This window comes from Hippichthys cyanospilos, chromosome 9, assembly GCF_059441005.1.
Source record: "Hippichthys cyanospilos isolate Australia breed blue-spotted pipefish chromosome 9, RoL_Hcya_1.0, whole genome shotgun sequence".
Classification (NCBI taxonomy): domain Eukaryota; kingdom Metazoa; phylum Chordata; class Actinopteri; order Syngnathiformes; family Syngnathidae; genus Hippichthys; species Hippichthys cyanospilos.
In genome coordinates this window covers 5,826,526-5,853,220 of record NC_142377.1, presented here as the reverse complement: position 1 = coordinate 5,853,220, position 26,695 = coordinate 5,826,526, and the positions used below count along the sequence as shown (strand labels likewise).

Sequence of the window (26,695 nt, the reverse complement as noted above, 5' to 3'; positions counted from 1 at the left end):
GTCCCCTAGGACTACAGGATACCAGCCCTCAAGGACTGAGTTTGGACACCCCTGGACTAGTCAAATGTAAACAAAAAGTAGTTTGCAAAAAGTGGTATATTCAAGCATACTTGAATTTTATGAACTTCAGACAATGATACCTTAGTACATTTGAATTGTGTTAAAAAGTATACAGAAATTTTCACTTAAATGCATTTATACTGAGACTTAAACTTGTATGTTATTGCCTACTTCCTAGTAGGAAGTAGCCAATAACATGCATTCATATAACTGGAGACTGGAGTATCAAATGACACAAGGTATATTCTGGTGCACTGTGAGTACGTAGTTCAGAGAATACTTTATATACTGGTTTGTTAGCAGTGCAACACAAAAAATAGATTTGTGGAAATGGAACCTCCATTTGTTCTAAACAAGCCAGGCCTTTCAAATAGAGCCAACTAAAAAGGAAATGCCAATGTTGTTTACCTGGTACTGTTCAAATAGTACCCGGAAATTTGTCAAAGACAAAAAAAACTTCCACTTTTCACTTTTTGTCATGTAAAATGTTCAAAATAATAATTATCATGTCCTACTTCTTGGTGTACCTGTATTTTTAACGAGATGCACCAGTGATAGGTGCTGCTGCCTGACTGAGACCTGGATAAAAATGTTCTTCTCAGCATTGTGATGACACATTGCAAAGAATCCATATGGCGTTTATTCATGTAGTCGATTCTGCATATGGGCAAACGGGTTTAAAGTCATGTGAAGTGTAATTGCAATAAAATAAGAATTTCATGGGTTTTTTTCGGGCACTTTGATGCACTTGGTTATTTCTTTCTTGTTAATTAACAGTTGTTGAACATTGATTTACATTGCTGTTTTCTTTTGTTAAAGCGAAAAAGGATGCATGTTTAAGTATACTTATACAACTTTTTATTTATAATAATCTTATTTATAGTCAGCGCGTCGAGTGAGGGTGCGAAAAGTGTTCTCTTTCCTAGGAGGGAGCTTGTCAAAATATAATCGAGAAGTACTGATCTAAATATACATATGTACCTCGTTTGAAGTGGTTTGCATCAACTGTTAGCTTAGATAAATGGATGCCAATGGAAGCATGTCCCCGCAAGATAAAAGTGTGACGGTGCACTGAGTGGTACCATTGGGGAACCTTCATTGGTGAATCAGAAATGACTCATATTCACTACTGATCTGTTAAGTGATTCATTCACTCACATTCGCTCAAAGGATTTGTTTGTTTGAATAAACCACAACACTATACAGGAGTTTTCAAATTCGGGTATGAGTACACCTTGAGGGTACATGAAGGTACTTTAGGGAATACATTAGATTTTAACAGGGTACCTGCCGATGTCAACTTTTTTTCAATTAATGTGTTCTTAGCGCAGTGAAGGGAAGTGACATTTCCTTTTTAAATTAAGAGCACAATAATTGGAACATGAAACAAATTACTGCTGAATTGTATGATAATGACTCCTTTGCAAAACTTTGTATGCCTTTTTTTTGTTAATTTTTATGCGGCTGATCATTGTCATTAGCGACACAATATTCCAACGGACCACCCAGAAATAAAACAGATTATTTTAAACGATCAACAGTATATTTTTTCAAGTTAGTGAATAAAATACGTCTGGGGATACTAGTACAGATGTAGTTCCAAATTTTTAAAGCTTTAAGAAATGTATGGCACATCACTTTGTCATTGTTTTGTTCCCAAAATGCATTGCGCTGGTTAGGGGCTACTTGGCCATACGCCATCGGTTAACGCACAGTTGTTTGCAGTGGTTTGTAACATTACATAATTTATATTATAACAGCAAATTCATGTGGCACATTAGCCAACTGCTTTGAGCGTCTGCCTCCTGACGCATACCCACTGCTTTATTTGATAGAGAGGAATAATCAATCCTAACACACCCCACAATAATCACTCAGGATAATCTTTTCCACTAGAGACATCAGACCTTCAAGCCTTTACAGTCTTATAAATAGAGAAACCCCTCAAATTCCACTTGATCATAGGTACTGTATTTGGTTACTCTGCAGTGTTAGGAAAGTTATTTCTAAATTGGAATGCATTATTTGTTACTTATTACTGTCATTTCAAAGTAATTAGTTACATTACTATATTACTGGATTGGAAATCGAATGCATTACACTACTGTTGCATTACTTTAATATTACTCTCACCACCATAACTGGAAATATGGATTTGCCATTCTAAATAGAACTCATTCCCTCATTACACATCCAATGAAAGGTTGGCTCAAGCCTAAAACCAGTGCAGATCATTTAATCTGTATTTTAAACCTGTAAAGACAAGTCACAAATCTTTCTTTTTTTTTTATTGTATTTTAATCCCTGTATTACTAAACTTCACAGCATAGTGAGGGATGGTTTATGCCGTTGGCAAAAACATTGCATTTCACAATTTCAATTTTAATTTTCAAATTTAAGATCAGTTGGCTTGGTTAAAGACATGTGTTTCAAAAATAGATGGTTTCGGTGGGGCTAACGCTAGCAGCTAGCCTACATCATTGTTATTGTGTGACATCTTGATACACATTGACCAGAACTGTAAACAGACTATTATTAATAGCAATTCTACAGTGAAAATTAGTGTCAGCTTACGTTGTATGTCCAATTTTGTGGACAGCTTTTTAGGTGCACCAAACGATTATGTTCTCATCTTTATCTCTGACGAACTGAAAATAATGCGAGTATGTCCATCTTGTGTACGTATTGTCCATTGTCCTGTCGTCTGCTGCTGCTGCATTCATCTCTGCCATAGTAGATACTAACAACAGGAACTAAGCATTTTGCCACAGACTTTTCTCTAATGTCGCAGTGTTTTTGGCGAATTTGAGGGCAAAAAAAAAAAAAAAAAACCACCAAAAAATGTACTGTGATGTATTACATTTTTCTCATTTGTAACGAGTACAATATTACTATATTTTGTGTGTACGATATTACACTACTGCGTTACAGCCACAAGTAATGCATTACAGTCATGCATTACAGTAATTATATTACTTTTGTAATGCATTACTCCCATCACTGGAGACCATGCTGAAAAATATATTGAGGCAAAGTTTAGTTTTAATTCTCCAAAGTGGTAAGCAAACAGTAATTTCTGTTTAAGGTACCGCATTTTCCGCACTATAAGGCACACCGGATTATAAAGCGCACCCTCAATTAATGACATATTTTAAAACTTTTTCAATCACAATATAGTATTGCTCAAAGTAATAACAATAATAACTCAAAAAATAACTCTAAACTCTCAATAGCATAATAACTCAATGTCAATATGAGCAACCTTGTTCAACTGTAAACACACAAAAGAAACAGGTAAAGCTTACTTTATCACTTCATTCCCCATCTACGAATCACAATCTCAATATTGATCCATATATACAGTTAGGCGCACCTGATTATAAGGCGCTCCATCAGCGTTTTAAAAAAAAATAAGGCTTTTTGGTGGGTATTTATTGCAGAAAATACAGTACTTTTCGAATTATTGCAGTGATTCCAGTGACCGGTATTATGTTATGCTTTATCGGATTTGCTCTTAGGTAAGGGCTGTGAGACCATGCTTACATGTAATTTGTCAAGACGAGTCAAATTTATTTGTATGTGTAAGAAAAATCACAGAGAGAACATCACAAATTCACAATGTCATCACACTCGCAGAAGGGTAAGGAAAAAAGCCAAAACTGCTTTCAGGCTCAACAGGTTGCAATAGATGCCCATAGTGCCGTATTGAGCAGTAAATATCCATTGTAAAGATGACATGATGATGGAAGATACCTTCGGGTAAGTTCCTTCTCACAATCAGGCCCGATCGGTCAATCTTCACAGAAGTGCTTATGAGGGTGTGGCCTAGCTGCGAACGCTCTCATTTCGACCAAGGTAGCTGCTTGAACTTCAGTTGGTAGAACATTCCATAGCACAGGTGTCCGATTAGAAAACACATGTGAACCTACAGACTTCAATTCTTGGATTCAATAACAAACCAACGTCTTGTGACTGAAGATTTCAGAGTGTAACCTTTAGCTTTTTAAAGTGTTAAGCAGTCCACAAGGTGTGTTTTACAAGCATTTAAATCGAAGCTTTTATTGCAATAGCATTACTTGGTTTACCACTTGTTGCAATGAGAATGCGGTATATGACTTGATACTCAAGGTTGAACTTACACAAGCAGTCCAGTTTAAGACTTGACAACTGTCCTTCATGTGTAAAAACCATCAAAATATTTTACTCACCATTAAAATCTGTCCGGCAACAAGCTTAAAACACTCCACTCGCACCTGAGCTCTTCATTTGCTCCGTAGTCTCCCCGGTGGCCCCTTTGAGTATCCGAGAGGCCTGCTTGTTCTTTGAAGCGCCTCTCGCGTGTCCTTTAAATAGCCCCGAGAGGCAGAAGCAGCATCACATCAAAAGCGGTATTCGGTGCCTTTGGCTTTTGTGATGCCCTCACATACAGAGGATGAGTGACAGCCAAGAAAAGCCTGGAATTACAGAAATTACAGAGAGCTGGTATTATATCTAACAAATTAAACTCAGCAAAACCTTGCTTTTGACTTGAACTTGGTTGTTGTATATGTGGCAGGTGACTTATGCTTTGATGAAGTGAATTTTGTTTAATGGCACCCTGACTATGAATGGCGTTGGGATCAATGACTTCTGAGCTAAGGGAAGTATGATCAACGTCAATGTCTATGCCCGCTTTTGCATGTGTTTGGTTCATATGTAAGCCACTTCCTGGGACATGTATTTAAACAGAACTGGATCTGATTCAAAACACGTTTGCTGCAGACTTGTGACAATAATGCAATAAAGTCAAGATGGTATCGATTGGGTTTTTGGCATATTGGAGTTTGCTTCTTTTTATTGATTGCTGTATATTTTTTTGACAGAGCATCAGACGGACAATGACAGGGTACTGACGGATTGTAAATGACACACCAGCAAAAAAATTTAAAATGCCCACCTCTGAGAATAATATAATCTTAGATAAATGGTAACGCGCACATGTGTATTTATTTATTTTTTGACATTTTTTCGTAATGCACCCTAGAGGAAATACAGAGATAAAGTGTGACAATAAGGATAGAACTGTATGTAATTTAAGTGTTATGCTTTTTCTTGGGCTTCTTTGTGATCTCGCCACAGAAAAGTCAATGTAGCCATATTTTCTGCAAGAAAAATACGTGTTTTGCTTTTTCTTTGGCTTATTTGGGATGCCGCCACAGACCAGATAAAATGTAATGACAAAGCGTTCTGGCAAAAAACTTAATCCTAAACAACTCTTCACCACGCAGCATTAAAACTCCACATCGACTGGAATTAACCTTCAATGATGACAACGTGTAATTGTTCAATTTGCATCAGGCGGTGGAGTGAACAATAGAGATGTTTTCGCGGAGGGATTAGCGAAGACAGGAGGAAAGGAAAAAAAAAAGCACAGGTGGGAAGTTATTAGCATAACAATGCCATGTCGTTGTACCTGCCTGCTGTTCACTTGTGTCTATGACACTATTTTACCACAGGGATGAATAATGGTCGGCTCACAGGTGATGTTCACCTTCAATTGGGGGAAGCATGACTCATGTGCTGAAGTCAATAAAGGGATGGGGTCACATTGTAAAGCACTGCCAGAATCATTAAGGTTATACATATGTTCAATGCTCATTTTACCTCTGAAAAGTCTTGGTTCCCCGGTACTCGCAATACCAATAAACTATGAGTTCCAACAGAAATGTTTGGATTCTCAAAAATTCTAACGTTCAAACTGCATTTATATGACGGATACTTATAGCATCTGTCATAATCTTCTTCATTTTGAAAACCATAAAATAAAAGTCCGTTTTGGTAGAAAAGTCCAATTTTTACTTTTAGTGTTTGTTTAGTTTCAACATGATTGTTTTGTTCCCCTTGAACATCTGCGGGTTTTGTTTTCATGTCTTTATAGTCTGGCTCATTGTTAACGATTCGTGTATTATTTGTTGTGGGTTTTGAGTTTTTCTTTGCAATTTTGAGAGCTTGATAACAAGGTTGCCGTGAATTTCTGTTGTGGTGGATGGATGGATAGAGACACATCCATCCACCCATCCACCACCTACCAACCTGATTTTTTTTTTGTGAACATGTACACAATCAACTTTCAGCAAGTCTCAAAATCACTATATTTTATTATTTCATTTTATTATTTGTGTTCTAGTTCCTATTTTACGAATGCCACTTTTTCACTCTTTAACTTCGCTGGTGCACTTATTTGGAATTATTAAAAAAAAATGCACACAATCATAGTACTGCTTCTTTCACTCGACTACAATTACCGCATGATACCGAACTATGAGCATTTGTGGGGAAGAGCGGGATTCCTCTATTGATCATTTGGCACTTACACACAGCCCGTTTGTAAACCGCGTAGCTACTGCCCCCCCGCAACCCCCCCCCCTCCAAAAAAAAAAAACAGTTTTGTAAAGACACTTCATATCGAGCCTCTTCACTGAGCTGTGTGCTGTCGAAAGCATATGGCTGCACACGACACAAACACACATCGCCTGCCAACGACAGGTACACTAACAAACCGGAGGGATGAAGTTTTCTGGACTTAACTTTTGGGATGAAAGATGTTAGTGAAACTTTGGAGCAGGATCCAAATGGGAAACAACAGAGATTTTTAGATCTGGCAGTATGAAGCACAGCAAGTAGCAGATACAGATTCAGAGAGATATTTGCAAAAAAATAAACTCAAATGCAATTGGGTGGACATCTATCAGAAAAGGACAAATAATAAAAAAATACTGTCTCAAGGACCCATTTCTACAAGAAAATAAAGAGAACTTCAATTAGGGTCAGAACCATCAAAAAGACTTCAATGACACACTTCTACAGTATGTCCACTATCTCCAATAGAACATACCATGAATGTACAAATTTGCTCTACATGCCCATGGTCTACGTAAATTCATGAACACACGCTTTAGGTACCATTAAGCATTTCACATTAAGGGAAATAATTGCAACATCACATATATGTATACATATTAGATATAACCTCATATGTATATGTAACCTTACATGGTTTTGCTTACTCTTTCGTGCCATTGACTGCAAAATACATCAAACGTTCATATTTTCTGGAAGGGCTGGCATCTCCTTCAAAGCTTAAGGGTATCTTTCTTTTATTTAAAAACAGAGACATTCTATGTAAAACTCTTTTTTAATTCAGTGAAAGTTTTATTTTGACATTTTTTTTAAACAAAGTTTAAACAAAGACATACAGAATGGTTAGTCAAGGGGTCGGCATTCCAAGTATGGTTTTCAGGGATAAGACAACATTGGGAACTGCAAACACTTTCTTACATCTCAAATGAAGACTAATATATATATATATATATATATATATATGTGTGTGTGTGTGTGTGTGTGTGTGTTCGTAAGATATGTAAGTTATGGTAACGGGGCGAAAGGGAGGGTGGAAGCGGATCAAATCAGTTGGGTGTTAGCAGCCAGAGGAGTTGCTTACAGCAACTTTTGTTAACCAAGGTAGTGATACCATATTGTAATCATTGAAAGAAGCAAGCTGGCAGAACCAACTTTTGAATCCATTTTTGAACACAAACGGGCAGTAAGATTAAATTTAATCTGTGGATTTTTGAAGTGCTCAAGTTCATATTGTTTACTTACATGTATTATCTGATTTTAAGATGGAAGTCTGCGCTGTATTTCGTTCGTCATTGTGTGCTTCGCGGTGTTCATGTTAACCAAGGTTGTTACCTTCTTGGTTTCAAGAAAAGAACAAGCAGGCTGACCCAACGTTTGAGTCCTACCTTGCTCACACGCAATGGGCATTAAGATGACATTTATTTTGTGCCCAGAATTTTTCAGGCACTTGAGTCCTTACTGTTCAGTTATATTTTACTCTAAAAATGTGTGCTATATTTCCACTTCCTAGTTTTTACCTTCCCCAAAACTGATTGGCTGTCTAGCGTCATGTTTCGTGCCCCGTCCCACAAATCACGTCCCATAGATTTCGCCCTATCACCCATTCACTCAAACGTTGTTGACTGCAATTCAAATGTGTCGCTTGTTACGGCGTCCACGTAGTCAGTCTGAAAGCATTCTATATTTTCCCAAAGCACGGAGAAAAACAACATAAGGGTGAAAGAGCCACATGCAGCTCTGGAGTTGCAGGTTGCTGACCCCTGGGTTAGTCCATTTAGAGTTGCCAGTTGAACATTTTCAATGAAGCTTATGTACCTCTTCAAACACTTTTTTTTGTACGCATACTGCAGCAAATACTATATAATATTCTTTTTCTCTGTCAACATTCAAGACCATTAGGTGTTACGTTTTTGTAAATGGAACAATTAACCATTATCTTCTAAATACCAAATAGAAAATTGTAATATTTTCAATTAACATCACAGTTTAAAAAAAAAAAAAATCTATCACAAATCTGTATTTTTGTCAAAGCAAAGGCCATTTCATTTATTTTATTTTATACTGGAACACTTCAATTTCATGAACCTAACAATTTGTGGATTAAAGATGAAGAAGATTAACCAAATAATCTTCAATTTAAAACAATCTGCGCACATATGTAATGCATACTAAAATTGGCAGTACCTATACAAACTTACAGCCTTATTTTGTTTAACAAGGATAATGTATTTCCTACCTGCTGCAAGCAGAGAAAACAGATGAAATGTAATGAGTGACATGTTGCAATATTAAACAATATGCAATTTGTGCATTTCTATCAGCAAACCATGAATCACCTTGACAGGTTTTGAGTGTGCCTGCTACATAAAAACAGTGTTCTTTTGAGCTCAGACTGTACCCGTTGAAGAGCTTACACCGAGTAACATACTGTAGCTGATGAGAAATAGTTGCCAGGTGCACTCGTCAGCTCTTTGCTATCATGTAAATATCAAACCAAATATCCAAATATCAAACCAAAACCAAATACTGAAAGTGCAGTCTTCAATTTATTTTAAATCGAATGCCATCTAAAAAGAAGAAAACATCTTCCCCATCATTTCACTCATTTCCTCAATAATTTTCATTCATCAACACCAATCTCCTGGTGATAATGTATTTTAGAGGTCCTGAGCATAACCAAACTGACAGGAAATTTTGAGAACACGTTCGCATGAGAAAGACCCATTCCATGAAAGTACAATCAAGACCTAACATATTTTTGTAACTGTCCATCCATCCATTTTCTATACTGCACCTAACCTCACTAGGGTCATTGGCTTGCTGGAGCCTATCCCAGCCGTCTTTGGGCAGTAGGGAGGAGGGGACAGCTGGACTGGTTGCAAACCAATCACAGATTTTTGTATTTGTAAACATGAAGAAGAAACAGTTGACAAACTTCATCGGACCTGCCCATACATAATTACAGTATTCACGTGCACATACTTTTACAACTGTCGAAGACAATGAATTTCACCTAATATATACTGGACATTTCTGGAAAATATCTAAGACTGTCCAGAGTCTTCAAGCAGCCGGAAATGATTTCCGAAGAGAATGACGTCAATGTTGCCTCTCTGTCCAGATCCCGCAGGTGAGCTACGCCTCCACGGCTCCGGAACTGAGTGACAACACCCGCTATGACTTCTTCTCCCGTGTGGTGCCGCCGGACACATATCAAGCGCAGGCCATGGTGGACATTGTCAAAGCCATGAGCTGGAACTACGTCTCCACCGTGGCTTCCGAGGGCAACTACGGCGAGAGCGGAGTTGAGGCATTTATCCAGAAGTCTCGGGAGGACGGTGAGTGAGTTGAGCGAATGTGCGAAGGGGGATGAGGGGGTGGCTTGGTGGGTGTGGAGGTAGTTATAGCGGCGCAAATTTTCTTCTTCATCAATTCACCCGAGTGGACATATTGTACTGTGCTGCAGAAAAGTGCCCGGGCACAAATTAATTAGTTCCAGAACAAGTAAAACGTTGAAAGTACATTGATTGAATCACTGCAAGACTTTCCTGTGCTTTTAAAATTACCATTAAGGCTGTATGAAAAGCTGACTTTTGGCAAGAGAAATGAGATACATCAGCCAGTCACCAGAAATGTAGACAAATGACTTTTCCATTCATTTTCGCAGTCAATATGGACAATTTAGAGTCTTCGTTGAAGATAAAATGCACATTTTTGGAACATAGAAGCATGCTAGAGCACCATACTGTAAAAAAAAAAAAAAACCCACCCAAGCACGTGAGTGCATGTAAAATCCATACAGGAAGAGTAGAGCTGAGTTTTGAAACATTGCCCGCAGAACTGTGAGGCAGCTTAACCACTACTTCATTGTCCTGGCACTCTGCTATGTGTGTGTGGGTGTGTGTGTGTGCTTTCTCTCTTTTTTTTCTGGCAAACTGGGTTGTGTCTAGGAATGAGGCATGGAATCCACTAGTGTATTGATTAGCCCTGTCTTTTTGAAAAACACATCCTCCTGTAAAACTGGACTCTTTATTATGTTTGTTGGGCGAGGAACAAAAAAATGCTGCCTTGAAGATGTGTAAGTTGCTCACCCAGCACCATTGTTTGGTGTAAAACAGTAACACCTTTACAGTCACTGCTGCTCTTGCTGTAATGCGGTGATTTATAAAATTACTCTTCCTAATGTAATTCAAAGCGCACGTGGAAAGAACAATTGATTGTATCATGTTGTTGTTGATGGTGTACCTGGATTGCTGGACTTGATGCTGCCCAGGACGATTTTCTACCTGACTGGTAAGAGTGCATTTGTGTTAGGGTTTAGAAACCATAAAGGAGTATGCCCCTCTATTTTCCTTGTTGACTTTAGTGACGATGGTGTCCTTTCATCACAGCCGGAATTAATTGTTGGCAGGTGTTCACTTTTTGGCTCAACAACTGGTTAAACACACAGTGGCCCCATCCGGTGTTGGTGTATTCTCTCCCTGAGACACCGCAGTGCGCGTGCTTCAGAATCAAAGTCCATATTGATGGCCTCTCCTGGTCCATCAACACCATGGTGATGCTGAAGAAATCCCACCAGTGACACCACTTCTCATGGTTGCATAGGAAAAAACATGAGTATCAGTTGCTGGTGACCTTCTACTGTACCACCGTTGAGAGTGTCCTTGCATATTGCATCACGGTGTGGTACACAGGGTGCACTGCAGCCAACAGGAACTTGATCCAGAGGGTGATCAGCACTGCTAAAAAAAAAAAAAACAAAAAAAAAAAACATGGATTATCTCTGCCTATCTTGGAGGACATTGTCAGCTCTTGCTACAGGAGCAGAATGAGGAACTGTCAGAGACAAACCTCATCCTGGTCATCAAGATTTCAAGCTTTTGCCCTGTATTCTATGCTACAGGGCTCATAAAGGGCATAAGACATATATTACGAGAAAATAGTTTTATTTGGTCTCGTTAATTTGAGTTAATTTTTTAGATATTGCTTTCTTTTTAACTCAAATTAAACATAAAAATGAATAATGCTGCATAAATAATGCTGCTTAGAAAAAATACACATATAAATCAATCAATCAATCAATCAATCAATCAATAAATCAATAAATAAACAACACTATGTCTTTCTAATCTACTATATATAATATTTACCACAAAAATCTTTTGAATATTTATCCTCCTTTAAATCATCAGTTTTTCATTATTAGGAACCAAACTAATAATAATAATAATAATAATAATAATAATAATAATAACCACCAGAATTATACATTTGCGGTGACCGACACGTACTCCACAGATTATTGTTTCCCTGAGAAAACAAGTTGTATTGCATATATATTACTTTATTGACAAGTTTATGAAAAGGATTAGGTTTTCATCTTGGAATTTATTTATGGATTCTATGTACTTTACGCATTGTGCTCACATAGCTACCTGTGTTAGGAAACATTGCTGTGAATAGTGAATCCATGCTGTTACCAGTGAATGCCACATGCTAAACTAGCAAGCTAGCTGAGGAGATGGTCTCACATTACTTATGAGAACTTTCTCTTCTATGTCTTTTTTTGCTCCATCCATTTCTTCTTCTACAGTCTCTTGCCTTTTGGCAACCCCCTTTGGTACATGACCGACACCTTCTTTCACATTCAGCCTTTTACTATTTACAGCACTAAAATGTGCAAAACCCAACCAGAAATTGATCTTTGGCCATAATGCGACGTGATTTTAAATTTCTTTTTTTTTTTTTAGATAAGCAAAACAACCACTTCTCGGGAAACCACAACACGCTCCCAAAAAACTGGCAAGATTTTTGAGCATATTACGTAAAGTATATTATATTATATTTGAGCATTTTGAGCATATTACATTTCCAACACATTACACTGGTTGATAATTTGCGGGGAAAAAAAAACATGGGGACTTACTGTATACATTGATCAAATGTGCCCAGAGATGACATGTGACAAATGTTACAAGTAACTTCCCCATCACTGCCCACGCAGGCCCAACATGCAAAAAGCCCATCAATGTTAGAGAGGTTTATTTGTGTGTGGCTTGGCAAAAAGAGTAACAGAATGCTGAAGAACATACGTTCTCTAGGCTTTAGACCTGCTCCAAGAGGGTGGGCGTCTGACTGCACCATGAAACCGCTCTTGGCACCACAACGGCAGCGCGATACCGAATTGGCAAAGCCACAACCTCTTCTGCAGCGCTCGCTTCTGCGGCTCCAGTGGAGTCACCACGCAGCGCTTCCAGCACATGTGTGTCACTGTACTATGCAAGCTTTAATTCCCGCCCATCACTCTGCTTGCCATTTTGTGCAAACTGTATTAAATATGAGTAATGAATCAGCGCTCATTGGCAGTCAATATTTCCTCCCAGTGAAGACGAGTCTTCATTAAAGACTTGCAGTGTGAAGACTGCGGAACAAATTTAAGCTGATATTTCACTTTGTATAATTCCACGAGCACACTTGCCCGCTTGATTCACTTTGTTCTATTGTTTGAGGCTTAATATTTACGGAAAGCAGTCCAGTAAATTATTTGAGTCAGCTGCTTCAGCAACGACCCTGCAGTGACCTGCTGTGAATTGATAGTCTCGCTTGCCTCCCTTAAGAGAACGCGCAATAACAGCGAGAACAAAGTGAGTTAGGTGTTGAATATGAGAAGAAATATAAAGACCAAGTGAATGGAGGGGGTGATTTCTGCTTTTCAATCCATCATGCCTGGTAAACACAGTGGCCTTGAACACTCTCTTTCCTGGTATATTTCCAGCAGATTGGTATCTATCATGATCTGACCCAAGATGCCATCCTCTCGCTGTGATAAAGTGAAATTACTTCAGTAAAAGCACACACACATTAGAAAACATCACCTAATTGGAAGTGTCTGCTGTCCAAATTGAGAGAAAACGTTGCTTGTAAAGATTTGTTTTACCTTAAGAAACTGTGCTAGGACAAAAACACACTATAAAGGAATGTTTTCAGAGTTAGATATTTGCAGATACAACCGTGATTTTGATTACCTCGTCTGTTAAGAGTTGGGTTTGGATTATACTATGTCAGGATACCTATTGACCATTTTGGGCTCTTTGCAGAACAGTTTGGAGACAGAAGATGTTGTTTGGAGACAGGATTGCCAGCATCACAGACTCCGCTAGGTTGTTTACAGATTATTCTGGAACTATGGCAGACTATGGCAAAATCAGGCTGCTGTACTTTGATCTTCACCGCAGTACAGTACAGCAACAACTAAGTAATACGAAGGGCTAGATAGATAGATAGATAGATAGATAGATAGATAGATAGATAGATAGATAGATAGATAGATAGATAGATAGATAGATAGATAGATAGATAGATAGATAGATAGATAGATAGATAGATACTTTATGCACCTTATGTGAAGAAACTGATCACGTTAATGATTTCTCACGATAATTAAAAAGCAGCTGTAGTAAAAATGCAAATGAAGTGTAATATGTAATGTAATGTAATGTGTCACGGTGTGTGATGAGACCCAAGAGCACTTTAAGGAAGTTCGGGGTTGAGACTGGTTATTTACTAAAAAAACAATGCAAGTTTGAAGATTAACAGTATCTGGATTCCAGAAGAGCAGATGAAACAGGAGAGTTTCCCAGAGAATACTCAATCTGACAAAGATTTCATATTCATAAATGACATTCAATATAAAGGTGAAATTTCACCTTGTGATGCAAATGATGACATTGCGGAAAAAAAGGTTCGATGACATGTATTTCTTAAAAACATTGTGTGATGCAATTGGTGACATTCACGCATTGTGACAAAATGGAATATCTGCATAAATGTTGGTAAAATTCCCAGAAAATTACCATGTTCTATCACTTAATGGGCATTCCTTATCCAAGATATGTCTTGGAGCCAGGCATGAGAAGGCAAACACCTGACAAAGAAATTTCCTCCCGCTCTGCATTTACTTCCTTGAGTCATTTTATTTCAGTGCACGACTGCAAAGTCAGTGCTAGTTTATTCTAGACTACAGAAAGCAAAGGCTTTAGAATTTACAGCATTTTTCCCATGTGTGCTACATCAAGGATGGGCAGAATCATTCAACTCACATGCACTACTGATGAGCTAAATCATAAAAAACATGGCGTTTATGTGTGTGTTAATGTTTATGTTGTCTCAACTATTGGACACTCTCTTATTTGACACAGAACTCAACAAGTGAATCATTAAGGCAGTTACCTCCATGACAAGATTGACAAAGACCTTAAGAACAATAGCAAGCTGACTGAGCACACAATGCTGTGTTACGAGCAAGCTCCTGTAACTCACACATGCACTGCCTCTGACGTATCCTAAAATCCCCAAGAACCGTTCATAGTGAAATTGTGAGGGGAAAACACCCAAAACAGAGACCATATCTCGGATCCAAAGAAATGTGCAAGAGGAATATATAAGCCTTGAACATTGACCCGAATAAATGACAAGCACAAGCCTGGAGACAGACTAGATAGAAAACCCTGTCCAAATTTGGAGACAATTACTCAGCAAGAAGAGACAAGAAGAACAAAAAGGTCTGTGGCCTAGGAAGACAGACCAGAGTCACACTACCTCTATGTCCTCTGGTATAGGATTTGCCTTTTCCGAAACAAACTGGCCAACCACACCCGCCCTGTACCAGAATAAACACAAACCTCAAGTTTGTGATGTGAGTTTGGCGCTCGCTATTTGGAATTCCAGTTAAAAAAAGAAAAAAAAAACCCCAACCTGAATAGTTCACGTAACGCGCCGAGCCCACCCGACAGCGCGCACAATCTGTTGTGGTGAACACACTATTCAATTTGGATGGTTTCGAATTATACAAGGATGGTCGCAAACATGTTTGGGTCTACTTCATCTTAGATTATATGTAACACTCTTTAAACAATTAACCAAAAATAACCCACTTTGGGTAAAATATGAAATGATCCACTACATGGGTCAAAACTTTGCTTTATACAAAAAAAGAAGAAAAAAAAAAACAAGTAGGTTCAGGCACATTGATCCAAGTCCAAATTATTTTTGACCAAACTATTTTAGAGTGCACAACACTACCCGAAACATGTTATTTCATCCATCCATTATTTAACCACCTATCCTCGCGAGAGTCGTAGGCGTGCTGGAGCCTGTCTTTTGTTAAAGAGGGGGAAAAAGCTTATTTTGCTGTTTATTCATTTAACACAGTTTAGAAAGGTAGAAGTTGTGTTGAGAGGGTATCTGCAGTATTTACGCTGTCAGCGATAAACCAATCATAGAATATTACTCATTATGTGCAGCATGTATGCAATTCAGAGAACATTATGTATGCTAGCTTTGACTGCCGATCGTATATTTGAGCATGTGTAACGGACTGTACATTCACTTATATCGCGCTTTTCTACCGTGGGTACTCAAAGCGCTTTACACTAACTGGTCATTTACCTTCTGATGACGCAGCAACAGGGGAAACTGGGGGTTCAGTATCTTGGTCAAGAACATTTCGACATGGTCTTAATGGTTGGGAATCGAACCCACAGTCTCTCAGCTGAGAGATGACCACCCCACCACCATGTCATGTCCCCCCGTGTCTTTTAATGTGTAATTAATATTTGATTTAATATGTCTTTTAATATGGTGAGCCCTAAGTATGGGTTTAAGTTCGGAAATAGACTGCATGATTGAATCGCGATAAGCTGCAAAAAATATGGTGCAAGGCTATGTTAGAGCGGTAGAGGAAAAAAAAAACCATTATAAAAAGATGTTGGAAGTTCAGATGTCTTATCTACTTTGTAATAAACGGGAATTACTAATTCTAGTGAAATTGTATGAGACTGAGTCCCTACTTCAACTGAGGACAAGGCTCTGAGAGATGTTGATTACTTTAGAACATTTCCCCCAATAGATGTCATTAATCAACTTAATGAAACAGTGTCAATAAGACCTCTAACAAGATTTCCCCAGCAAACCAACGGTCTGCCTGACAGCCACATGAGAAAGGCTGCTAATGGAGTCACCGCCATCCTCATTTGATGGGCAGTATTACAAGCATTGGCTCCACAATTTGGGTGACTAAGTTGATATATGCAGAGAATGCAAAATGAATAGCGGGAGTCAACAGCACTACATTGCACCTGAGAAGCCAGTGTCTGAGAATAAATTAAAAAAGAAAAAAAAAGTAAAGAAAAGGTAAAGTATTTTGTCTTAGATTATTTATTTTCACGACATTAAAGACAACAGTATTTTCTCAAGAACCTCCATCAATGATTAATTAAATTCTCCAAAAGCACTAAATTAAACTGCACTGATTAAAAATAATAATCAGGCATAAATTCCATATTGCCTTCCACGGCAGGTCTCAAGCCTGCACTTATTTGCTCCCTTCAACAACTAAGCTGCCCATTGATATGCAGCTAATGTTTGCTCATCATATAATCGCCCCAGAATAAAAGTTGTACTAGCAAATAACAATTTTGCAAATGCCTCACTGACACTCATGAAATCAACCATGAAAAATGGAATTATAGGTGCTAGGGTGATTTATTTCTGAGGAATGTACGGTCATAAACGAAAGGACAAGTGACCGCTTGGGCGTGGGAATTGATGGCAGTCGATGAAAAGACTGCTGTTCATCGAAATGATGACAAATGACCCAGAGGGAGAACAGATTTTGCTGTAATACGTCTACTTGTAACAGAAATCAAACACACGGTGGCTGTCAAAATAGAATTGATCATTTGCCCATGCGAGTAGCCAAAACAATTATTGTTTGAAATCCTTGCAATAATTGCTACTATGGTTGCAATCATTTTCCACATATTAAACACATCACGGTAGTACTTGCCTTATGCTGAAGTCCATACTACTGTGCAAAAAAATTCGGTGAAACTCATACTCTGGCTAGTGGACATTGCCATTGCATTTTGCTTATGGCATATGTCAAACACAAAGACAAATTCAAGCAGCATTTAAACAGCCTCTCCTGGGCTGCCATTGCAGTTTTTGATTGCATCGTCCAAACTGTTCAAACTGTTACTGTTGCACGTCTCTATTGTTTATTTCCTGTAAGAGACGGCGAATTAATAATGATGTATTTTCAAAGAAAAAATATTTAAAATATTAGGTATATGTCGTTATACCGCTTGCCATCTTGTTAATAGTTTGACATGCTTTACCTTTGAAAGAATTTTCTATCAGCAATTTTCAGTTTAAAATGTATTCCTGTTTCTTCCCTTACTGCAGTGCTTTCCAAACAGACTTTGCAAGCACATTGTAGGGCGAATGCAGAAACATTAAATATTTTATTTCCAAGATGATAAGTAAATATTCTCAGTCATTTCATAAGCTCATCAATAAAATGGTATGCACGCTCTAACTTGTTTCCCTGGGGAGACAAATGGTTTGCTCCTAATTAAAGTTTAAATGCCTGTTTAAAAGAGAATTATTTAAGTGAGCTCATTTTTAGTGTGATACAGTATAACACAGCCGTGTTTATTATGTACTTTGAGTTGATATTTTTTAATTTGTTACAAATGTGTTTTCGATCGGGCAGCACTTATTTTTATATTTAAATTAAGTTACTAAGAAGATAATGCCTGAAAAATTAAATAATAAAACAAAGGAGACTAAATGAAATGATTTTCATAAGACAATCAGTCCTTTTTCGTTCTACTTTTGGAGGTTGTCATCAAGCCATATGAGTGAGGTGTACAAGTGTTATGACCAACGAGTCCAAAAAGACAAAACGATCAGGAAGCACTGTCTTACTGCACCAAACCAAACGAGTTACCAAGGTAACTGATTTGTGATAGTGACGTTCATTTCCTGGGTGGCTCGATGGAGGAGTGCTTATCACTTTGGCCTCACGGGACGTGGACCGGTGTTCAATTCCAGCTGGCTCTGTGTGTGTAGTTTGCATGTTCACCCCGAGCCTGAGTGGGTTCTCTTCGGGCACTCTGGCTTCCTCCCACACTCTAAAAACATGCATTGCAGGTGTATTAGACACGAGTACTTGTCACTACTACCATAGTACTTAAGATACATAAAGTCTCCCTCACACACCCAAAAAAGAAAGGCCTACTGTACCTACTATAATGCAGCATTTCTTAAAATATCATATTCAATTCAATTGTCCTTTTCTCAAATTTATAATTCCTTGTTTATGATCGTAAAACTCCTCCAGGAGAAGGGCCAGTACAAGTATCAGTTTGAACGTGCTAGGTATGCATATTAGTAGGAAAACAAAAAAAACAAAAAACAAATCTAAAGAAAATTCAACGGTAGTACAGACAATAAAATTACTTTTTAATCAGAAATTGAGTTCACAATTTGCTCGTCTCCACTTTTTCGTCACAAAAGAAAAGAAAGGGAATTTATTTTAGCCAAGGTAGTTAGTGCGCTGGAGAGTCATCTGTCCTTATTTCACCAATTGTCGACATGGTTACTCTTGTAGCTGTTTGCAAACTCATTTCACAACTGCATCATGTTACTATATTAACATTACCGTGAATTTCTTGAAGAGTGATTAGTTGTGCTCTCACAAAGGTAATATCGCATTGGAAGTTTTGTATTCACAAGCAGACAATCTTTGCAAGCATGCTTTTGACATGCTTTGTTCATCTACAAAGCCATAATGAGGGGAGAAATTATAAACTAAGATTAAGATTCAAATAAGTGAATAAGATTTAAACAAGTAAATAAAGTTTAGCAAATTTGAAACTATGACTTTTTAAACAAAAAAAACAACAACAAAAAACATAAAAAACATTTTTTGTCATGAATAAGCATCACTGGACTTTAAGCTGCAGGTTGTAACACTACATTGATATGCAGAAAAGATGGTATATGAACATTTTTATTTTTTAAATTTATTTTAAACTTTTTTTTTTTAATTGCCTGCTTACAGCAACACTCTGTCTTCAATAGACTGAACATGCCAGGATGTTTAGCACCTTGCCGGCATGTTTAGCAACTTATTTATAGAAAATAGATGGATTGATAAATATTTTAAACAGTAGTTCAAACTCAAAATCAATACTTCGATAGTGTCTGTCTCCCGTGGTTTTATTATTTCAATGAACATATAAACACATTGCAAATAATTTATATATATATATATATATATATATATATATATATATATATATATATATATATATATATATAAACAGTAGATAAGCTACTGTACTATAAACTGCAGGGCTCAAAACATGAGAACAGTCGGAAGTACATTAAAATCAGTATCAGACATCACTCTGATCTGTAGTGTAAAACCAGCACCAGTTTAGTGGCATCGCCAGACTCCTTTTACCGGGCCACGTGCCCCAGTATTAATGACTGGCCAAGGGGAAGGAAAACATGTTGCACAGTTGTTACATTCATTTCCTCTCCTCCCTTAACCCAGCTCCTTCAGTCCCCCATGTGTGGCAAGCGGCACTGGCAGGTGGTCACTACCTTGGACATCTCATTGCAGCAATACATCGGATATAGGCGAGACCTCTACTTGTATGCTTGAAAACAAATTTACTCCCATTTCATGGACGTCAGCATGTGGCAAACCGTTTAAACAAAGCATACAAAGAGAATAGCATATTGAGAGAGAAGAGAAGAACACAATTGGTGCTAAATGTTATATCTGACCAGTAGAGAATACAAGTAGTGATGGCAGGTCACATTTAACAGCCGAAACAATGCGACGAAACAATGTTCTTTATTTGTCAAATGATTTACACAGAAGTTATGAACCATATTTCACTAAGCTGCAAGGAGTTAGCCCTGTTTTATGATCATTTTTCCTTTTAACAGAATAAGGCATTTGCTTTCAAATGCATGAAGCATGAGAGATGACACTGCAAATGTCTTGTTCATTCTTTCATCTCAGATCTCAGTGTTTGAACTGGCAAATACAGGTGCACACGCTTATGAGCATTCTAAAAAAGGTTGAACATATAGCTTGTGTATTTATTCAAGGTGCTATAAAGATTTTTAGATAACAAAAAAAAACCCTCTTTAAATCAAGTAGATCCTTCTTAGCCAGTTCACTAACAATTATTTTTTTTTCCTCGAAACAAATTAAACTTATGGCATATATTATTTGTTTATCAGTCCAGGATACTAAAATAATTTGTTAAATTTGCCACGTCCATAGATTAGGTTACAGGCCCTGGCATTTTTTGTACCATCTGTATTTTATATTGGTCTTCCTTACTAGGGCTGCGTAAAATATACATAAGTAACTGTATCATATAACAAGTATTTGCTTGAATGAGCATCATCGGCTGGCTTGTCTGATTGACAATTTGTGGACAGGTGCATTCATGCCTTTGGAGATAACATACATTTGTGATTTACATGTAAATCATAATACACTACACAATATTTTCTTTCATTATATATATATATATATATATATATATATATATATATATATATATATATATATATATATTAGTGTGTGTGTGTGTGTGTGTGTGTGTGTACTGTATGTTCAGTACTGATTAGCCCGCTAACCCGGGAATACTGTAGTCAGTAAAAGTTTTTGCCCAGCAATGCCTCTGCCCCGCTCTGTGTTTAAGTTGACTTTCAAGTAAATTCTCAGCTAAGATGGCACTCGGGAAATGTCCCTTGTCGTTACTTTCCACAAAGCAATAAGAGCAGAGATATTTAAACGTCGGTCGTAGCAGTCACCCGCAGGGAAGGATCAAGCGTGACGTTCCCACTTCCTTCCGCAAAGCCGGCTGAGATCTGAACACTGTAGCCCTCTCAACCTCTTTATTACACGGCAAGACCAAAATAACCCCTCCGAGTCCCTTCAGATTTGTCCTGTCGCAATTTGCTGAAACAATTACACGTCGTGGCTTAATTGGGCAAGCTGACGAGCTGAATGATGATCTGGCTGCCTCGTCGACATTCCAGGGGACTGACCCTCTTAGTGGGAGATGTATCGCACTAGGCAATTTTCTTAAGCAAGTAAGACGACGTGAACCTTGATCCGGAACATTAGTTATCGCATTCTTCCGTCGGGAGAAGCTCAACGGCTCACGTGATCTATGTGAGAATAATTGCCTGTCTCTTCATTTTTCATGCAAGGAAATATTCAAATGCAGAAAAAGTCGTGAAGTAGAAGCCATAGATTAGGGTGCGGGGGTGGTTACGGGTGATTGTGGCGGAGGGGGAGCGTGATGTTGTTTAATTGATCCTGAAGGATCCTCAGGGGGATTCTGCACCACTTGGTCGGCGAATGCAATATGAATTGCTACAGATAATGTGTTCCAAGACAGTACGTGACAGGTGGAAAATAAACGGAAACGAGAGAATAATTTGTACCTCTTGTCAGGCAAAAAACAACAAAAAGTACACGATATTGCATCATGTTTACTTTTTTCTAAATTATACATGCCTTCCGCTTGATAACCAATTCCAATGTATATTGAACAAAGAATCCCAAACGATCTAAGTACCTGTACTGAATTAATCAGTAGGATAATCATTATGTAATCAGTTTTTAAAAGATAGAGACAGGTGTATACTATGTGAGAGTTCGTATTAAAAAAAAGAAAAACACACATGTATTTTCTTAACAGATGTATGCCTCACACACAAATTACTATGAAAGCATATACTATATATTTTTTTAAATGTCTAAATTGAATTATTAAGATTATTAAGATTATTCTGCCCTTCAGAAGTGCAGTACCACCTTTGTTTTTTGAGATTTGTACATAGACTTAGAGCACCCTGTTCTGGTTACTTCAAAATATTGTTTTTCTCAGTAGTTATCGCATGTGGAAGCAAGCAGAGATGACAGGTTAATGTTCAAGGATTGCTGATCTTATTTTGTTTTGCCTTGGAGGAGAATTATCCGTAAGTACACGAGTCATCCCACTTGGCCAAAACTAGCTACAAATGGTCACGTTACATTGCTTGACCTATCAGTGCCGCAGGGAGTTTAGTGTACTCAGCAGGCGACGTGTGACTGACGTTAGAATTTGTCATGCAATGTGTTTTTTAATATTCTTTCACCCATACGAACCATATCAAGCATTGTTTTCTAAACCCTTATTTTTATACACTTCGATTACAATTTGAACCTTTTTTATATAAAATAGTCTGTGTAGCCCAGTAATGCGTACGTGTGCGCATGGGGGCTATTTATTCGAGAGTCTGACATCACAGAAGTTGTACGTGTGAAAGTCATGGCCCGCCCACTGCATGCAAACATGTGGTCAACATTGTCATCTAAAGGTTTTTTTAGGTGGAATTGAAACCTGAAATCTCTGGAGCGCATCGTGAAGCCAACTTCAGCCTCTTCCAAGCGTTTTTTTTAACAGACACTTCATCTCTCCCCAGTGTGCATACTTGCCAGGAGTCGCTTACGGTATTTGGGTCATGGTCGTCTTTTTCAGCTGAATCAAGTGTTAGTACCGTGGAACTTTCGCCAGCAATTAGTTTGTCATATTTTCCGCACTGTAAAGAAATTCTGGTGATGATGCCGTGCGAAGAGGTGTGGTTGCCAAAATTACATCATTTGATGCATGGAGCCACATGGTTCTCGCGTAAACCAAGCCTTGCTCTCGCCCTTTTCGCCGCTGCTGCAAGATTTGCTCGCTTGCTATTTCTTAAGCTTGATGAGGTCTTACCTTTGTCTTTGCCCCCTGGTGGAAGGATGACAAAGTGCTTTATGTGTACAGGTACGGCTTTTTAAATGTTAATATCGCCGAGGACCAGCTTAATTATTTCCGGCAGCCAATATCGTGATCATGATTAAATTTGGATTAAAATGGTGCAGCCCTAATATATACAAAATTATAATATACTATTTGAATTTAGCTTTGGTGTTGTGCACTACTCAGAATACTTGTTTGTTCATCTTTCTGACAGTACTCATTCTATGGCACCTAACTATTGTGATGAACACTAAACCTACTGGACGGACCTTGTTCGCCAATTATCACACATCTGGACCTCCAGCCAAGAATAGATGCAATTTTATCTTCCTGCTTGGGGAATCGTAGGCCCTTGGAGCCATTAAAGTGGCACAGCACCCGTAGGATTACTTTTAGATTAGAATATTGACTTACGAGTTATTGATTCCCTTGGTGAAAACTGGGCCATCTATCCTTGCACTGTGTGTGTGCGTGTGTGTGTGTGTGTGTGTGTGTGTGTGTGTGTGTTGGTGGGGTCAATCAAATGCAGCACATGACGAGTGGACCATAATTCTTCAAGAGTTAAAGTCAATGTATAGAATGAATACATGACTGTGTTGGATAGATTTTTAAGAGGAAAAAAACTACATACTGTGTGTAGAGGGCCAATGTAGACCATTTCACTTAATATACTTGAAAAGACTCAGTTCATGTAGGGTGCTGCGAGCTCATGAGCTTGGGAAATTGTACACATTGCAAAATAATAATGATGAAACAATTAAATACTAATATGTAGTGGAAAACATTTTTACACACTTTTCTGTTGCACTTAGCACCAACCATTGTAGTGACATGAGATTGAAAATTAGTACATATGAAGAAAACTGAAAATTTATCTTGGCTAAGTGGTGTGCAAAAGGCCTAGAACTGAGAGCTGTGCTGCTATTACAGTTTTGTCACCATGGCCATGTATTCTATTCTGCGTATAACACAATATAATTCATATGTTTACTTATATAGCACTTTCACAAAAGCTATAGCTGTAACAAAAAACTTTACAGTAACTATGACTTCAAAACATTACCAATAATACAACAAAACACGTAACATAAAACACTGATGATAATTATGTGCGATATATATATATATATATATATATATATATATATATATATATATATATATATATATATATATATATAACCTTATGGTCAGCCATTTGAAGTTGTACCATAAACAAAAACGCTGGAGCCACAAACCCTCACGAACATCTATAACAGAGGTGAGTTTCCTTATTTATTTATTTTACTGCTGACGCCATCTTGAGCTAGGTAGCCTGTTCTGCTACATCAGCACGTCCACCATCTATGATATGGCCACTGTAAAAGCCATAACATCTGCAAATTACAACTGCATAAAAAAAAGCATCTGAAGCTTTTGGAAGTTTTCCCATAAAATGACTACAAATGTGATTGGATCCTTGTCAATATCACAGATGAAAAAAGTGACCCTATTTTTAACTTTGCAAGATTGTTTTACTTGACTTATGGCTCACATAACCCCCAAAATGACTTGATTTGACTGGCTTGAAATGTAGTGCTGACTTGATTTGATGCTTGGCAAAGAAACTTGGGACTTGAAGGGTAAGATCAGATTATTACACATTCAACTGGAGGGTAACTTCAGATACCCGGCTATTTGTATACAAGCATTAAAAAGCAAGTTCTTCATTCAATTTCACCTTTCATTTTTTTTTTTTTTTTTTTTTTTTTTTTTACAAGAGGTTAATATTATTAAGAGGAGCAGGTAATTAATGTGCCTCCTGAGGGACAATGGCGTCCTTGGCCCCTTTTAACATCAAACTCAACTTTGCTCTGGTGTATTCATAATTCAATTACTTGGCAGCATCCACCATCACCGTTGTGGCACACTTTTGTCCATTTGCCAAAGCATGTGCTTGCACTAATGGTACATAAATGCAATTGAGTCACAGAAGAACCTTAAGCGAGGACAAGCGCAATGGCAAAAAACATACTGTTGCGATTGTTTGACGCCCCAATGTGCAAAGAAACCTTCACGTGTGGATCCACGTTGTATTTAGAGAGAGGTGGAAATAAAGAAGACAGAAAACAAGATTTTCATATGGTAATCGGCAGCACAGTGAGATATAAACAGGATTGCTATTATTCCATTAGCAGTAAAGGAAACATCTCAAATGGAAAAGCCGGGAAGGCGGGGGTGGATTCCAATGCAAAAACAGCGGCTATTGAAAAGATTTCATGACAGGCTTTAAAATAATATGTTCGACTACTGGTTAGGACATCCACCTCACATTCAACAGGTTGCGTATTCAAATCTCGAGCTCTAGCTGTGAATGTTAGTGTGAATGGTCGTTTGTCCATTTTGGCGCCGCGATTTGCTGTCGACCAGTTCTGGGTGGGGCCCACCTTTCTTGCCCAAAGACGCTCGAAATCAGCTTCAAGTCATCCGTTAACCCAGTGCTTCTCAAATAGTGGGGCGCAAGGTGATGCCAGGGGGGGCGCGGATGATCCCATGACAAAGGCTTTGTTTTTGTCATGTTGAATGTGATTGCAATAAAGTAATCATTTTCATTATTTTCTTTTAGTTTCAGGCACTTTGGTGCACTTGCTTCTTTTTTTTCTGTTTTAGACTAAGCTATAACCTATATAAAAGTGATAAAAATAATTAGTAGTTGTTGAAAGTTGATTGAAATTGTGTTTTTCTGTTGTTAATGTTAAAAAGGATACATGTGTAGGTATACTATATCAATATCAATAATAATCTTATTTATATTTTGTGCATCGAGGGGGGGGGGGGGGGGGTTCTCTTTTCTAGGGGGGCCTGGCAAAATATAGTTGAGAAACACTGCGTTAACCTAACATGGACAAGCACTCTGGAAAACGGGGGGACGGGTGTGCATATTGCTTGTCAAGGTATATTTTTGAGCATACATGTATATTTATTTCTCCTATAGTGGCTTTAAATTAATCTGGAATGTTGTATATGGCTTTCTTGTTTCAGAAATCTAGATTTTTCTGACTGTTTCTGCCTCTCTATTCTTTATACGTCACATAAAAGGTGTGGCACAGGAAACCCCATCAAAATGTGAGCTTGGTAAAAGCTCACTAAAAAAGCCCCAAAAAAGCCCATTAAGAGTTCAAATGAGGAAAAACATGGAGGCTTTATTACCATTAAAGTATAATTCACCTGCTTCAAGCTGTGGATGTTTTCAACTTCGGGAGGAAAGCTATTAGTACGTTATTAGATGTGTTACGCCAGCATCTTTGTCTTTTTTGTTTCTATTCAGTCGTTGATTCTATGGGAGATAATTTGACGAGAAATGAGTCATTAGATAACATGACTCACAGCTGCAAGAAAAAGTATGTAAACTTTTTTATTTATTTTTTTTAACTACATGGATTTGTACAAAGAAAACATCCTAAAATGTCATGTTTATATAGGGCAAACATTTAAAGTCTTAGCAAAAATTGATCTGTGAACACAAACGGTTATCAAGAGCTAATCAGAGTCGGAAGTCAGACAAACCATCCAGTCAATATATTTTATTA

The 26,695-nt window shown here is 37.8% G+C and overlaps 1 protein-coding gene across 1 annotated transcript in view; it reads left to right on the top strand.

Moving 5' to 3' along the window:
• Positions 1 to 26,695, top strand: part of LOC148418624 (metabotropic glutamate receptor 4-like) — a 207,992-nt gene that overhangs the window by 98,297 nt on the left and 83,000 nt on the right. Inside the window, exon 3 of the mRNA XM_088423271.1 lies at positions 9,581 to 9,797. Coding sequence (XP_088279397.1) covers positions 9,581 to 9,797 — 217 coding nt within the window. The remainder of the gene's footprint in view (positions 1 to 9,580; positions 9,798 to 26,695) is intronic.